General features: G+C 34.1%; 1 protein-coding gene across 1 annotated transcript; it reads right to left on the minus strand.

The window, feature by feature from the left end:
• Positions 1–186: 186 nt before the first annotated feature.
• LOC120092960 lies at positions 187–3,488 on the minus strand. The gene is made up of 4 exons (XM_039051228.1): positions 2,789–3,488; positions 1,671–2,335; positions 940–1,130; positions 187–760 (listed from the first exon to the last, which is right to left on the minus strand). Exons 1-4 carry the CDS (start codon positions 3,303–3,305, stop codon positions 382–384), a joined length of 1,752 nt encoding a protein of 583 aa, XP_038907156.1. The 5' UTR covers positions 3,306–3,488; the 3' UTR covers positions 187–381.
• Positions 3,489–18,121: the final 14,633 nt, after the last annotated feature.

Raw genomic sequence — 18,121 nt, forward strand, 5'->3', positions numbered from 1 at the left:
ATAACTATAGGTTCCAACTGCAGTTGTGATGACTCCCACGGCCATTAATAGCATTGTTCCAAGACAGAAGAAGAAAGTGCAGTTGTCTCTTTCTTGCTTCTTTTGGCGGTGGTGGAGGGAAGTAATGCAGGGTTTGGGATATTTATCTTTTCAATATTAGCAGCTATCTAAAATCATCTCAGAAAATAAAGAAAGCAAGCTAATTTATTGACTTAAAAGGTTTCCTAATATCACCGTGGACTAGGAATATGTTGTGCAGTTTTCTTTATTACATGTACAATGCCAGGAAAACGGTATCAATCCTGATCAAGCATTCTATTTTCTTCAAAATGGCCTACACTACAAGCTTTTATAATCACTTGGCAGTAAGAAAGAGAAGACTTACAAAGCCGTCTCAGATGGTGGCTGAACTTCCCGGAGCTGGACTGAATTGTTGAAGCAGTGATAAAAGCCAAAGTGTGGGAATCTCTCATACCAGGTTTCCTGCTGAGCATGTGTGTCCCAATGCTCCCCACTGCTGCTCTTTCCATACTTGTGAACCCAGCCCGAACCATTGTGGCCCTCGCCCCATGTACGGTTCCACCGTTCTCCATGTTTACCTTCCCACCAAGTTTCCCCCTGTTTGACACCATGACCATTCGGATCAAAGTTTTCATCCCATTTGTCGCCCCACTTCGTCCATCCATCACCTTCACATCGTTCAGCCCATTTATCTGTGTACTTAATGCTGCCACCTTGTCCATCATACTTTTCACCCCATCTGCAAGAGGAAAGTAGATCGAAATGGACAATTTCTTGAGAAACTTGTCATCAAATTAAATGTACAAAATCTTGAAAAAGGGAATCAGCGGATTGAGAATGCATCATATAAGACCAAGTCAAGAGAACAACAAGAATAATAGTTGATTAACATCTCTGACATTTGAAAGAAATTGATACCTTTCATGCCAGATATGAGCATGACCGGGATCAACGTATGTGTTCGGATCAATTTTACACCATTTATGAGCATTCTTTTCAGCTTGGCCAGAGGTATTATAGTATTCCCACCATTTCTCTTGCCACTCCGTGCCACTTCCATTTATCCCCCACTTGTCTGCAGTTTTTTCCAGATGAACAAGACCTTGTTCCTGAAAGACAGTTAGTTCAGTAACTTCAGTTAAGGTCATAAAAAAGATTTTTTGCTGTAATGATTGATATTAGGAACCAAGGGTTAGCTGCGGGGAGTTGAGAGAATGAATTAGAGGAAGAAATAAAGTAATTTCCAGAATTCACTATATAGATGGATCTCACATCATTTCCAGACATGTAAACATAAGTAAATCCTTTAAAAATATCAGAGAGTACGACACAATAGAATCTGTTAGATATCAACTGACACATTGTACATTACACACTCAGAGGCATTTCCATCTTCTCGCAATCTCCAATAGGTGGTATAAGTATAACTTGAATTTCAAAGGTATCAACTTAGTAGATGGATGTGAGCTGTCCATTAAGAACATTAAGTGAGTGCATAAAACAAATAATTTTAACAGGATATTGCAATCAAAATCGATCTTTTTGCAGATGGCAAAACAAACTATTGAGACTTTAACTGCTTGCATAAAGCAAATATTTTACAAGGATAATGTGATAGAAGCAAGCATATCAGCACAATCCAAACTGACCTGCCGCATAGATTCTCTCCAATATTCACGCCAAACATTTCCGTAGGCATCACGACCAGATTTCTCTGAACCAAGTTCCTTATAGCCAAACTCATCAGCAGCTTCCCAATATTTGTTCTGCCACTCAGTGGCTAGGTCTGCACTAACTCCCCTCGTTATTGTCCACTTGCAAATCACACCATCAGGTCTCCGCTCAACTCCCGTCTCCTTCCACCATCGTGACCCATCTGGATCTATTCCTTTTGTTGATTCCTTATCTGTACTATTAAGGGCCTGTGATGCTTCTGCTGCAAATACCGAAAACTCTATCCCAACATTTTCATCTTCTTCCAAGGAATGTGTCTCTGTTCTGGTTTCTGATGATTCTAATTTTTCAATACCCACCAATGACTGAAAGGGTGGTAGAAGAGATTTGACGTTTTCAGATATTTCACTCTGAAACGGAATTGAGAGAAAGCCAATCGGTGGCTCTTTCTCCTCAACAAAATTGGATAACATTGGATATGCCTGTGATTTCCCAATTGGTCGCAGCTCATTGGAAGCATTACCATTCCCATCATTATCTGGAGGGGGTGTCCAAGACCAGAAATCTGGACCAGGGGTCCCAGTTTGTGAAGTTTCAGACTCAGGTAGCAAGGTGTTCTCAGTTTGAAATTCAGATAATTCTAGATGAATCATAAACAATAAAGAAATTAACAAATATAGAAAAAGAAAGAGTTAGTAAGAGAACCAGAAAAACTACATAAAAATCGGCTGTCAAACTGAACCACACTAACACTAGGTCTTTATTCTTTTCTTATTCTTTTCTAATCATGTTAGTCAACACTGCGATTTAAATTATTAGGATATTGATACATATCTATATTTATTAATCAATTTTTTGAACTTGAAACTCAGAGAAGATATGCCTAGTCAAAAATGAAATTACATTCATTAGGTAGCAAGCCAAACGGAAATATGTTAACTACTAGTAATATTCAAAGATCAACCTTGAAAGAGAGTCAAATACAGTAAAGAAAGAGCCAATAATTTATAACTTCTCATACTAATAAAACTTTAAGGCTTTTCCAGTCAACAAAGAAAATCGATTCTTCAAGATTCAATAATGCTGATCATACCTTCTTCACGATCGAGCAGTCCACCGTCATTACTACTATTCAAATTCGGAGAAATATTCGAATCACGCGAACTCGAGTCTCCCACAGCTACCATTCCAGTCTCACCAACAAGTGCACGAGCAGCGGCAATGGCGGCAGCAGCTCGATGAATGACCTGCATCCGCTGAATCCGATCCCTCTCCTCGTTCGGGACCTGAAGAATCTTACTGAACTCCTCGCTCTTCTTCTCCAACTGACCAGCACTTCGATCACCGCCATTGCGATCGTCATTTCCAACAGTATTTTCCACAACTTTCTGAAACTCAATGGCTTTCCGCTGACGCTCCACCGCGTTCTTCCACATCCCGAGATACGATTCGCCTCCATCCGAAACCCTAATTCTCAGTCTCCTCGTGCCTCTCACCCGCCGAATCTCAATTTCTCGTTCGAGAGGGAGAATGAGAAAGTTGTTGTGATTGAGTTGGGGAAAACGAGAGGCGACGGTGGCGCGTGAACAAGCTCCTAATCGGAACGCCATCGTTGAAACCGGAACTGCAGTGATGAAATTGGAAATGGGATAAGCTCAATGATTCAATTTCAGGTGATGATTTAATCTTGTGGACGCCATTTTTTTTCTCCAGTGTACACTCCTCGTCCCTCGGGAAATGGAAGAGAGTTTCTTGAATTGGAAGAAAGGATGTGATGCCGTTACCCGTCGGTCACCTTTCTTTCAAATAAATGTTTCTTTAGTGGTCATTTTTTGGACGGTGACACGTTGCGTACTGTCATTCTTGAGGGTTCTTCTTATTTTGTGTTTTTGCCTACTTATTTGAGTTTTATTATTATTCTTGTATTAGAAAATACTACTAAGTTATTTTTCGCTTTTTTTGCTCTCTGGATCATTTACGTCAGGTTGAATAATTATTTTATTTTTACATTTTTTATCATAATTTACATTTTTCTTAATTATAATTATTAAATTTTTAGTCAAATTTTAAAAATCAAAACAACTTTTTAAAAGCTACTTTTTTAATTCTCAAAATTTGGCTTGATTTTTTAAATCAGTGGTGAAAAGTAAATAATACATGAAGAAATTTAAAGGTAGGAATAGTGTCCATAGACTTAATTTTCAAAAATAAAAATAAAAACAAAAAATAAAATGATTACCAAATGAAAGTTAATGTTTTAAGAGTCGGTATTTTGGTATTGTCTCATGAGCTTACAACCTTTTTCTTAATGAATGAGAGAATTTTTTTGTTTAATTTATGATAGTATTTATTTTGGTTAGTAGATGTTTTTTTATCTTAGCCATTTTTTATCCTATGTTTGGTTTCTTCATATATTATTTAGATAATCTATAATATCTATAGTCAAAATAAGGAAAGTTGAATTAATATAGGATATGTGTCATCAAATCTTGAAGTTGGTTCGATTTACCTACTCCACATGTTAGGGAAAAAAAGTCTATAATATTTGTGAATTTGTTATCACTAAAAATATGACAATTAAACGTCCTTTCTAGTTTTTACAATTAAACTATCGGTAACTTCTTTTAATTAAATGCAAATTTGGTGCTTTCATGGTACACTTTTGTTTTATATTTTAGTTTTTAAAAATTGTGTTCATTTTCTTCTTATTCTTTCACCATGATTTTCGTAATGTTTAACTAAATATTTCAATTTTTAATCAAATTCTAAACCTAACATTCTCATTTTTTAAAATTTGAATTAACTGAAACATATGATATTTAACTTATAAAAATAAGTTTTAAGAAAATAATATTTTCTTTAAAAAATCACTTTTAAACAAATAAAAATATAGTGTATAACAAATTAAATATATACATGCATATTTAGGTTGACCCAATGACAAGTGTATTGAGTTTATTCAATATATCAATCTAAATATGGGTCAAACAAGTCAGACTTATCCTAAAAAAAAGTGATTCATATTCAATCTAACAAATAGATGAGTTGGGTCGTATCGACCCAATCAAGATCAAGTCAAGGTTGGGCATAGGTCCACCTTCAGGCCATAAACTTGTTGATAAAACTAAATTTTGAGGTAGTAAAAAGGTGTGGAGATGTTTGGAGCTATATCTAACTATTATTAACGTAATAAGTGAGAATTTCTTTTTGGCTACCAATATAAAGTTAGAAAACATAATTTTTTAAAGATAAGAATGTACAATAGAATAATTTTTTATTATTTTTTGAATTAATAATAAACATATTTAGGTTGGGCATAGACGTTTGAATTAAATGTATGATAGAATAATTTGTTCTTCCACCTTTGAGTATTAAACCTTCCAAACATATTTTATAGGGACAACAAGAGCTAAATTTGAAGGATGGTTTTGAAAAATAGCTAAATGAATTTTCTTTTGTAAAAAAGTTTTTAAAAGATTATCCACTGTTTTTAAAAGGAAAATTGTTATGGATGGAAAAAACATAAAGAATATTTTTAAATTTAACAATTTTTTTAATTGCAAATATAGCAACAAATTTTAATATATTATAAATATTATATAAAAATAATAGATGTCCATTAATGCTTAGTGTCCAATGCCAAGTGTAATGTTCTCATTATCACATGTGTTGGTATATCATTCAACCACCTATGCATAGTGTCCAAGTGTGTCACTTCCTACTTCCAAAATCCCCTATAAATAAGTGGTCATTTGTAGATTTTGTAGAGACATATACATTTGTGAGAATTCCACTTCGATTTACATATTATCCAATTTTATAATTTTAGTTATTTTATGTTTTTAGTTATTTTGTTTGTTTATTATTATTATATAAATATATTATTATATTATATTTTCTTCATATCTGTGTTCCCATTGTGCTCCTCCATTTCACAACATGTTATCAGCACGAGCTCCTGTCATTTTTCCTGCTAAAGGTAGGTCCTAAAGTTATGTCATTCTTTCCCTCTTCGTTATAATTAATAAATTTAATGTTATTTTGAATATTCAATATTTATTAAATTTCTAACGTAAGTACAATATTTTATGATAGTGTTGCCATGACAAATCGCACAAAATTAGAATTTGTCGCCCTTGATATTAACGGCAATAATTATTTATCATGGGTACTTGATGTCGAAATCCACCTAGATGCCATGAATCTTGGGGAGACTATTAAAGAATGAAGTAGAACATCCGGTTTGGACAAAGCAAAAACTATGATTTTCTTTTGACATCATACCCACGAGGGATTGAAAATTGAGTATCTTACAATAAAAAATCTCCGTATCTTATGGAAAATTTTGAAAGAAATGTATGATCATAAAAAAATAGTTATTCTTTCTAAAGCTTGTTATTAGTGGATGCACTTGAGGCTACAAGATTTCAAATCAGTAAGTGATTACAACTCTGCATTATTTAAAATCAATTCAAAATTGTTGTTATGCGGATAGAAAATTACTGATGTTTATATGTTAGAGAAAATATTTTCTAAATTTCATGTCTCAAATATGCTCCTGCAGCAGCAATATCGAGAGAAGGGTTTTAAACAGTATTCTGAATTAATTTGGTTTCTTCTCGTGGCTAAACAAAATAACGAGTTATTGATGAAAAATCATGAATCTCGACCAACCAGAACAACACAATTCCCTGAAGTGAATGCTGTGAATTTTAATAATGATCGTGGTTGAGGTCGTGGTCGCAGTCGAGGTCGAGACCGTGGTAGAGAAATAAATAATTATTATTTTCGTAGTGGTCATTCTAATCACTTAAATTTCAAAAGAACCACACAAAATGATGATAAAAAAGGAAAAGTTCCACGAGATAAAAGTTCAAATAATGTTGAAAATAAATGCTTCCGATGTGGAATGATCGGCCATTGATCACGTACATGTCGTACGTCAAAACACTTAGTTAACTTCTATCAAGCCTCCCTGAAAGAAAAAGAGAAAAACGTGGAAGCAAATTTTGTATACCAAGATAATGACATATTTGACCTATCCCATATGACAAATTTGGATGTGACAGACTTCTTTGAATCTCCTGAAGAGAAGATTGGCACAGTTTGTGGTACATCAAGTGTTTATTTTGACTTTAAGGGGGCATTTGGAGCGTAGAGTAGATTATTATAGTCTCTGGGTTATAACACTGCTTGTTTTTATAGTCTACGTTTGGGATGCAGACTATTATAGTCTGGTTTATAATAGTCTGTATTTGGGGTGCAGAGTATTATATTTTGTCTTATAAGAATCTATGTTTGGAGTGCAGGTTATTATAGTCTGAATTATAACAGTCTATAATTTGAATGTAGATTATTTTACACCATGTGTAACTTTTTCTACTACCATATTTTATAATACTAATAATTATGCATATGAAATATCATATTTTGAAAATATAATTAAGACTATATGTTCCACTAATTTATACAAAATTAATTTGATTGTAATTTATATTAAAAGCTAACCATGACTTTTTTGTCATTTTGAGAGATGCCTTGGTTAACATGGCTAAAAAAGAAAAAAATGCATTACTTTCGGATGCAATTCATGTATTTCATATATAAAACTTTTTTTTTTAGGTACAAGCATCTCTAAGACAAAATAACTAACTCATGATTGCATGGTTAAAATATTACCTTTTTTTTAAGGTACCAAATCTACTACAAACTTAAATGCATAATTGAAACAAACTAATCATTGTTCATTATTGAAAAACAGTCCAAAACACGGGTTGATCAAACATTCTCTTCAAGGAGGAGGTTGCAATGGTCCAACTTCAGGGTTGTGGGAATGGATAAGAAGCTCTCAGTATCTTGCACACTGCGGAATATGATTTGCATAAGTTTCATCCTCTGTCGGTTATGTAATTCGGGAATATCTTGAAGTTGGTTTATGACTTCTGCACGTAGTTTGACTTTAGTTGCACGCTTCTCTTTTGGATATTCTGCAATCGCCTTCAATTGGTCCTTTGCGAACTCCATCACATTCCTAACAATCTTTGCCATTTCATATTGATTCCCACTTCACTTCCTCTTACTTCCTCTCGAAGCATTTCCTCCTTCAGTGCTTCGACCGGTATGTGTTCCATGCATGTCATCCTATGACATGTCCATTCCCTGACTAGACATCGTGGGGATGTTTGGATCCTGTGATTTATGAATAGAAACTTCATCATTCATATGGTTTGGCACGTTAGACCCGACATCCATAAAGGTCTCTGACCGTCCTCCCATAGCCCGATCCTTGCCAAAGATATAGGCCAGATCATCATAGTATGGGAACAACTTGTGTAGAAGCTCCTTTAATGCAGGATGACTCTGCATGAAGGGTGAAGTGGATGTTATGATTTTGTTACCAATATTTGTAAATCAATTTAGAAAAAAATGTACCTTCACCCATCCATCAAATAACTCGTGCTCTACAGTGATGCATTGGAATTCCTCATTCCGGCCAAATCCACTACAAGCTGGTCCTCTCATTTCTGCGATCGCTTAGTAAGTTTTTTTCCAGGGATTTGACTCGACAATCTATAGTTGGTGATCCTTGGATATTATAGTCGGGCAACTTCTTAGCCATCAAACGTTGTAGTTGTGCCAAGTAGCCAGGTCAAAATGTCCCATTGTCTGATCTCCATCCACTAGATGCGACCAACGCCACCAAGCCCTCAACCAGCTTCGCTTCTTCCTTTTTAGTCCAAATGTGCTTCGGAGCTCTTGAGGAACTTGACATTCTAGTATATACACGTACATATTTTAATATAATTAAACAATAAATGACAAGTAGTTGTAGCAAAGCTAATGAGAGAGTTCATGAGTAAAGTTAAGCACAAAATATAGTAAACATAATGAGAGAGTTCCAAATAAAATCATTTCACAACAATAAACAAAAAGTATAAAGACACTACACGTTACGCAACTCCCATTCAGTAAACATATGTTGCGCCAGTTCATCCCTCTATTGGGTCCATTCATTTAAACTCTCAATATAATTTATCTCATCCCCCTCAGTTGTAGCAAAGCTTGAATCCACCTCATCCAAATCCTCAGTCAGTTCATTATTAGTCATCTCCCTATTGATAAGATTGTGCGGAAGGCAACACGCCATGATGGTTCGACATTGGATTTGCACTGGGTAGTATGATTTTCCTTGCAAGATTGTCCATCTACCCTTCAATAACCCGAACGTTCTTTTGATGACATTCCGTGCATAAGAATGCTTTATGTTAAAAAATTCTTGTGGAGTTATTGGTGCATTACCTCTTCCACGCCACTCCGAAAGATGATATCTTTCGTCTCTATATGGAGCCAAAAAACCCTCCGCATTTGGGTATATGGCATCACATAGATAATAATACCTTGTTGAACATCCAATCATTTCAATTCTTATATTACAAATACAATGAGTAGGGAGATATGGTATGTGTAGCTAGTTACCCTTTGGAACCTTCAGTCCATTAGGTCGTGATATTGCATCTTTGAGAACTCGAGAATTAGTTGTGGATCCTTCACACCCTAATAAGACGAACATAAAGTCGCAATTTGTATCACACACACCGAGTACATTTGTTGCAATTTCACCATTCCTCGTCCTATACCTTGGGCGATTAGTTGCACTGACATTTACCTTGATGTACGTGTCATTTAATGCACACAGACAATTCTGCATTCGAACAAAATAAGAAATATTCATGCACATACGTTCTCCTAAGAAATAAATCACGTCGAACTAATGTTGGTGTATTTGAACTGTACCTCAAACCATTTCTATCGCAGATTTGTACATGAGTTTGTGATCGACAAAGGTTTTCTTAACAACACGTCGTATAATCGTAACACTGCTAATAAAACAGTGTTGAAATGCCTAGAAACAGTCTCACCCCATACAAACTCTCTTTGAACCATCTGGTTCTTAATGTTATGGGCTAAAATATGTAAGAACATGGCAACCATCTTCTCCACATCTATAACTTCAGTTCCAACTAATTCGCCAGTGGTCTTAAGTAAATGACATAAAATGGAAAAACATCTTCTATTCATTCTTGTAATTTGAAGACAACATAAATCGGGCTCATGAATGAGTCGAAAGTATGCTAATTGGCTAATACGATGTCTACTCTCGTGTGATGTGTTTTCTATCCTCCTATGGCCATTCAGTAATAACTCTAGTGTTGAAAATAACTGACGTTGTGAAGCTGTAAATGCTGTTAGTATCGTACTAATTCTGTTGGGTCAATTATGTACTAATAAATTTGGAACTGGTCCTGAAAAAAAAAATTAGATCATAAAATAATTACAAAACTAAAAATAAACTGAGTCAAATTCCAAAAATATTTCTTAATCATGTTAACATTATTTTTTTTTTATATTACTTAAAAAACAACACTTTTTTATTACTTTTTTTAAAAATATATTATTTTGTTAAGTAAACTTAGTCAAATTCCAAAAATAAACTTAGTCAAATTCCAAAAAGTTTTTATTTCCTAATACCATAGATGTCTTTACACAACCAATGACATAAAAAACAACATTCCATAAAAGGTAAATGATGGATGAGCATCATGCTATATATAAAGATACTTTGATTTTTTACCATTTATAACTTTTTTTCTATGAAAAGAAAAAAGGGAGTGAATGTTAGCTGTTGTTTGTGGATGTTAAAATAAATAACAAAAATTTCCATCGAAATTGTTTGTTTGTATTTGTCTCACTCCTTCGCAACACATTGATAAAACTCATTTTTATAAATTAAGAAAATAACTTTGATAAAAATTGTTGAAAAACACTGTAGTTATTTGAAACTCTTGAAATACATACCAATTGAGAAAATAATCTATTCTCACCTTTCTCATCTTCTCTGCTTTGCTCCCTTATTCTAATGGTTGTTTTTGCTACTTTTTCTTGTTTCATAATAATAATACATACCAATTCAGAAAATAATAGATTGTTTTAAATACCATGTAGAAATTTGAGAAACGACAAAATCAAGCATTTTAATTCTTGTTCCAGTTTCCAATTTATTAATAACATGAATCAAAATATTAATTCATTTTTTTTTTACTAATATAATTATAAGAAGCTTTAGAAATAAATATTGCAAAAATTTCCCAAATTTTTTATTTTTTAACTAATTGTCATGAAAATTTGCTTTTAATTTAAAGTTGCAAAAGAACGGACACAAAAAAATAAATAAATAAATAAAAATAAAAAATAGATAAGAAACAATTAACAAAAGTAACATATATTCAATCATCCAAATCTAGCAACATATATTCAATCATCCAAATCTAGCAACAAATATTAGGTCGTGATATTATTACAGTCAATCATCTAAATATAGCAAAAAAACAAATTACAATAAACAACATTAGCTAAACAGTGTTTAAGTGCATGTAAACAAATAAGAAACAATTAATAAAAGTATTTAAATGCATGTAAACACCTTAGTAAGAGAAAGTTGGTAAATAGTGTTTAATCCAGATGATCCCTATAAGACCAACCCTAAAACAAATTACAATAAACAACATTAGTACACTAAGCAACAACTGCAATAAAAAAAAATATATTGGATAAAGTGGGAGAAGATATATCATTTGCGTTATGAGGTAGATGGAATTTGTTTGTCCTTATACTTGAAGGCAAGTGAGAGCATAATTATAAAGTACAAAAAAACAAAAAATGGAATAGGGTCCAGCCTCAGAGTTATGAAATTCATTCACTGAAACTTGAATTTCAGATAACCAACAAGATGAATGCAGTAAATAGTACCAACAAAATGAGAAACCAACAAGATGAATGCAGTAAACCAACAATAGAAACTAAAAAGATGCAAAGAAGAGAAATAACACTGAATAAGAAAATGTTGGAGACAAGAGAAATAACATACCAATTGCATTAAGCAAGTAGATGGAATAAGTTTGGCCTAAGTTGAAGTGAAGTGAGACACATATATAGTTGTATGAATACAATAAACAGTAACTAACAAACACTGTCAGTAAATATAGAATAGACCATCCAAAAAAAGGGATATGGCAATGATGAATACCATAAACAGTACCTAACAACTACTATCCGTCAATATACAATAAATCATCCTAAAAATAGGGGATATGCTAATGATGAATGCAGTAAACAATACCTAACAACTGTTGTCAATCAATATACAATAAACAGTGGTCAAACGGAGGTCAAAAGTTACAAATTGGACAAGCAATGGACAAACAGAAATTGAAATAAACAAATTTTTTACAGAGACAGTAATAGCAATGAAGAACATAACATATCTTTGATAGAACCTAATCATATAACCTAATCGAAATCCATTCTTCTTTATCAAAATTTAAATCTAGTCTTCTTCATTCTAATCAAAATCCATTATTCTTCGATATAATGAAGAGCATAATTCAACATAACATATATTTGACAAAGACAATAGTAATTGAAAACAAAATAATTAAGTATAAGGAAGAGCATAATTCAACATAATATATATTTGGCACAGATAGTAGTAATTCAAAGAAAATAATTCAGTATAATGAAGAGCATAATTCAACATAACATATATTTGACAGAGACAGTAGTAATTCAAAGCAAAAAAAATCAGTATAATGAAGAGCATAATTTGGAAGCAAAATAAGGAACATGAAATAATTTGTCCATTGATTTACAAAATTTTGAGCTAAATTTGAAAAAAAAAAATCATCATCATCGACTGGGAAAGGGAAAAAGAAGATTACCTTCGACCTCCCCCTTTTCCAAGCTCCAAATCTCGACCTCCCCTACCAAGCTCCAAGGCCTATTTCGACAGAGTGAGAATATCAAATAAAGTAGAAAAGGGAATCAATGTTTTGGAGCGGCAAAGGGAAGAGACACAATCTATATATCTGTGAAATGAAAAACCAGATCTGAAGAAAAACATGTAAGAAATGTGAAACCAGATCGGAAGACGGCACTAAAACCAGATTTGAAGCCGGAGAAATAAAAAGAAGGAAGAACAAAACCAGATCTGAAGTCGAAGAAATAAAGAGAAGGAAGAATGAAACTTAAGCATAGCGTTCGATTGGACAAGAAAGGAGAAAAATTGAGGGAGAATGATCAGACAAGAAAGGAGACAGAAATGCGATGGAGAACAGAGGAGATGCAAACAGTGAATTGTTAAGGTTGGGAACAATTACCCTAGGGTTAAAATGTGATAGTATGATTAGAGCTTCAATTAAAAATAGTTGGATCCCCAAACAAGGAGTGGGCTATTATAGCCTACTCCACCTCACTCTAATCTTGGGCCCAAACAGGTCCTAAGAATATCTAAACTTAATGTTGTTGTTTTCTTTTATCTATCTTCATATTTTTTAGTAACCTTTGTATATTCTAAGTGTTATTTTTCTTATTGTAATTATTTTCTTTTAATGAAGAAACATGGATCATTTTCATATGTTGGATAACTAGAAAATGAGTAAAGAAGATTTATGTCTGGCAGACAGTGCAACTACACATACAATACTTACAAATAAAAAATAGTTTTCTAATTTGACAATGCTGAAAGCAAAAGTAAAATACAATATCAGGTTTTGCATACTTGATTGAAGGTTTTGGAAAAGAAAATATTATTTTACCTAGAGGAACAAAATTTACAATTGACAATGCATTGTTCTCTAGTCAATCAAGGAGAAAACTTCTAAGTTTTAAAGATATACGTTACAATGGCTATCATATTGAGACTGATAGTAAGAGTAATGTAAAATATCTATATATCATATCCACTGTCTCAAATGAAAAAAAAGTATATTGGAAGAGTTGCATGTTTTATCTTCTGGATTGTATTATACTCATATACGAGTAATTGAAACATATGCAACAATGAACCTGAAGTTCATGAATCCAGACATATTTACAATTTGGCATGACCAATTGGGTCATCCAGGATCTATAATGATAAGGAGAATTATCGAAAATTCAAATGGGCACCCATTGAAGAACCAGGAGATTCTTCAATTTAATGAATTATCATGTGATGCTTGCTCTCAAGGAAAAATTGATAATTAAACCATCACCAGCAAAAGTGGGGACTAAATCACCTGCATTTTTAGAACGAATTCATGGTGATATATGTGGACCCATTAACCCACCAAGTGGACTATTTAGATATTTTATGGTATTAATAAATGCATCCAGCAAATGGTCACACGTGTGCTTATTATCAAGTCGAAATCTTGCATTTACAAGATTACTTGCTCAAATAATTAAGTTAAGAGCACAATTTCCTGATTATATAATTAAGACCATTCGTCTTGATAATGCTGGTGAATTTACATCCCAAGCTTTTGATAATTATTGTATGTCAATTGGGATAAGTGTTGAACATTCTGTAGCTCATGTTCATACATAAAATGGTTTAGCAAAATCATTTATAAAACGTTTGCAATTAATTGCAAGACCATTACTTATGAGAGCTAAGCTTCCTTTATCTGTATAGAGACATGTTATTTTGCATACAACGTCACTTGTACGCATTAGGCTAGTAGCTTATCATAAGAACTCACCATTACAATTAGCTTATGGTCATGAGCCAAATATTTCTCATCTGAGAATTTTTGGATGTGCAGTATATTTTCCAATTGCTCCACCACAACGTACTAAGATAGGTCTGAAGGAACTCTTATACAAGAGTACCTCTAAGTGGAAGTGGATGATTCCAAACTCATTGTGACAGCATTACCACATTTACATTTTAACAAAATAGATATGCAATATACTACAAATTACCGGCATGCTTTTAGAACTAAACAACAAAGAGAAGAGATACGTACTAGTTGAAGAACACTTCTCCACAGAAATTCTCGTTCTCTCCAAGGGATTGCTTCTCTTGCTCTCGCTGGAACATCCAAGCAATCGTTCACCAAAACCCGATCGTCTACTCACGAATGGCCTCCACACGAACATAGCAACAATGGGAATGACACCACCACTTAGAACCCTCGGTATTCTCGGTGTGAGAATCTAGGAGGTGTGGGCTCTGTTGGATTTGGTAGAGGGAAAGAGGAGAGGAAAATTGTATACCACGACCAAACAAGTGAGAAGGTTTATGTCTATCATATAGACGATGCTTGATCGTTTAGAAGAAGGTACACAATCTTGTAGTAAATAGGCTACGATCATATAGAGATCATTTAAATCGCTTGAGCGCGTGATCGTTTAGGAAAGAGCTAGATGATTGTTTAGCAATTCCTATGCGATCGTTGAGAAAGAGACACGCGTGTATACGATTGTTTAGAAACTTTGAGCTATCGTGTAGTCTCTTAGTTTGTTATGCGATAGGTTATATACACAATGCATGAGCGAATGACCGATATCTTGCAAAATGAAAACGATTTTCATTTTATTCTTCAGTTACAAAAACTGAATGAAACCTCCCACTATTACACGGTTACGGAGAAAACACCGACATAATTATCCTATAATTTTCCAATTAAAAAATAATAAATATATTATATTCATTAACCTATGGTTTAATATCACATATAAACCATAGTGTTTTCTCCTCCATTAGATATAAATCATATTTATATCATTTTTCCTCCAAATTAATGTATCTCATACATAAAGTCAATCATATCATATATAATTAACCAGTTCAAACATATCATATATAATCGAACTTCCTCTTGTCAATTTGAACACTTCAAACTTACCTAAAACTGATTCTAAACTTGAATCCATTGAGCTACCAAGGGGACCTTATGGAACTATGGTTCGAAGCTCTAACGGTACGTGAATAGCTGACTAAACTCTTTACCCACGAGATCCACCATCCGTTAACTGCCAAACACTCTACTAATGACTCACAGCTGAACTCTTCTTACCACAGACATATTTCTGTGTTCATCGGATATAACCAATCAACAGTACGATAACCTTTCACAGATGCTCGTAAGTACAGCTGGACCAATTTACTGTTTTGCCCCTAGAGTTACATCTAACTCCTTAAGTACCACTGATCCCTCTAGTAAACAATACAACATAGTCCTACTATGTGTGGACACCTCTCGGGCCATGAGAAGATGTGTGGCGCCACATCGTTCAATCCCCCGGGATCAGCTCTTAAGGAAGCAATCTATCTACTTACCTCTGCTTCAGGGAAGGAGTGAATCTCATCTTATGTAGCTGAGTTCCCAGGTCCCAAATTAGACTAATCCCCAAAGCGGTAGGTTTGAGTCAGCGATTAGGCCACTCACACCCATGCAAATCAAAGGACCACCCTCAAAGGTAGAAGTTTTCAACTCACTTAGGATTGAGGTTATGTTACATATGGTCATCCTAGTGAAGTGAAGTCTCTGTCATGAACGTCGTTATATAACGAGACGTTAACACTTCGTGGTCAGGTCTTATACAAACTCTTTATATAGAATGCCCCCGCTCGCATGATCTCCAAATGTTGGAGGTGTGGTAGGATGGACGTACATCCCATAAGATGTTCCCNTGTTCCCGCGAATGTAGTGTAGTGTTCCCGGATTCAATTGACCCATAAGCAAGGTTTGTTGGAAACTTTTTTCCATCCATGCTAAAGTAGCGCAGCAAGATTGCAATCCCAAAGCCTCCGGACCCCCCAGCCTTCCTTCCGCTTTCGGCCGACAGACATCCTTTCATGCTAAAGGAATGATTTGGATCTTTTGAGTTCTGGCTCAGCCCACAGCACAGGAAAGGGTTAAAGATCCTGTAAATACATTGACACATTCTATGCCATATTTCTTATATGATTAACCGCAGACAAGGCCTGTAATTCATCTGCAGCCCAGACCAGCTACTCCTGTAAGCAAGGTTCGCAAGATAGTTTGTCCATCCTTTTCTACATCTATCGCTGAACCAACTGAAAAGATAGGCCGGCTGGAAAAGTTCCCCAACGCCCCCTGAGTGACCAGCTAAGTCAAACTCCAACATGTTTGGAGAGTTTTGCCTTCCACACGTGCCACTGAAAGCAGAATGACCTCTTCTCATTGCCTGCCCCTCCTTGAAAAAAGGTCCAAGCGAAGCTCATAGGTTGGAAAGAAAAAAGTCTCTCCTATAGTTGGACACTTTTCTACTTAAAATCCGTTCTATTCTAGAAAACAATTCTGGTTGATATGTGTGAATGAATGGAGAAAAAGATTAAAAAGAGAGAAAAGTCAAGCAAGAATGAGAGTCTGGCTTTTTTTTTTAATATAGATTTTTTCTCGGAACATAGGAAGGCATTCCTTTTCTCTGTCTTAGAGATATGATATTCAATGACCAAAATGATCTTGTCACGAGCTGGATTCATGTCCCCACATGAATGATCAGAATCAGACCATCTGTAACAAGTCACAACACTTATAACTATTCTACAAAGCGGGCCACATCCGTAGCGTTACCATGATAAGGTTTCCCTTCTATATCCATATATTATAGATCATTTTGGTTATCACTTAAGACATGATTCACTTGTATGTCTCCACATACATGTAATGACAACTAGAGATTTTAGTTTATTAGTTTATGGTAAAGCAAATAAAACATCCAATGTTTGTAGACAATAAGTGAAGAAAATACCATATATTATACATCACAAGCATTTATTCAAAACTGTGTTTACAAACTACAGGATACGAGAGTTTAGGGCATCATCCCCAACAAGGTCCTCAAAGGAGGTTAGGAATATATATTGGATATGATTCCTCATCAATTATTAAATATCTTAAGCCCCTGACGAGTGATGTATTTACTGCATGATTTGTTGATTGTCATTTTAATGAGACAAATTTTCCAACATTAGGGGGAGAAATTAAGAAGTTGGAAAAAGAAATTACATGAAATGCATCGTTATTGTCTCATTTAGATCCTCGTACAGATCAATGTGAACTTGAAATTCAGAAAATAATTCATTTTCAAAATATTGCAAATCAATTACCAGATGCATTTATAGATGCAAAGAAAGTAACTAAGTCACATATACTAGCTGCAAATGTTCCATAAAAATTTGATATCCCAACACAACCAGTTGTCACTAATGAGTCAGGAACACGCTAGAAGTGTGGTAGACTAGTGAGTTTTTAAGATAAAAATCCTTGAAAACGAAAAATAATTAATAGGAAAAAAGACTTGGTTGAGGATGTAAATACCCATATAGAAATCCTCGACATGATTAGTGAGGAAAGTGAAATACCTAAAATAATAATAAGATTTCAATAAACTATGTCATGACAGGAAAAAGATGGAATCGAACTAATGTAATTATTGACAACATTTTTGCGTATAATGTTGCTCTTGATATTATATTTGAAAATGAGGATCTTGAACCAAAATTTGTTGAAGAATGTCGACATAGAAAAGATTGGCTTCAGTGGAAATAAGGGAATAATTAAATTCACTTGTAAAA

This window comes from Benincasa hispida, chromosome 12, assembly GCF_009727055.1.
Source record: "Benincasa hispida cultivar B227 chromosome 12, ASM972705v1, whole genome shotgun sequence".
Lineage (NCBI taxonomy): Eukaryota > Viridiplantae > Streptophyta > Magnoliopsida > Cucurbitales > Cucurbitaceae > Benincasa > Benincasa hispida.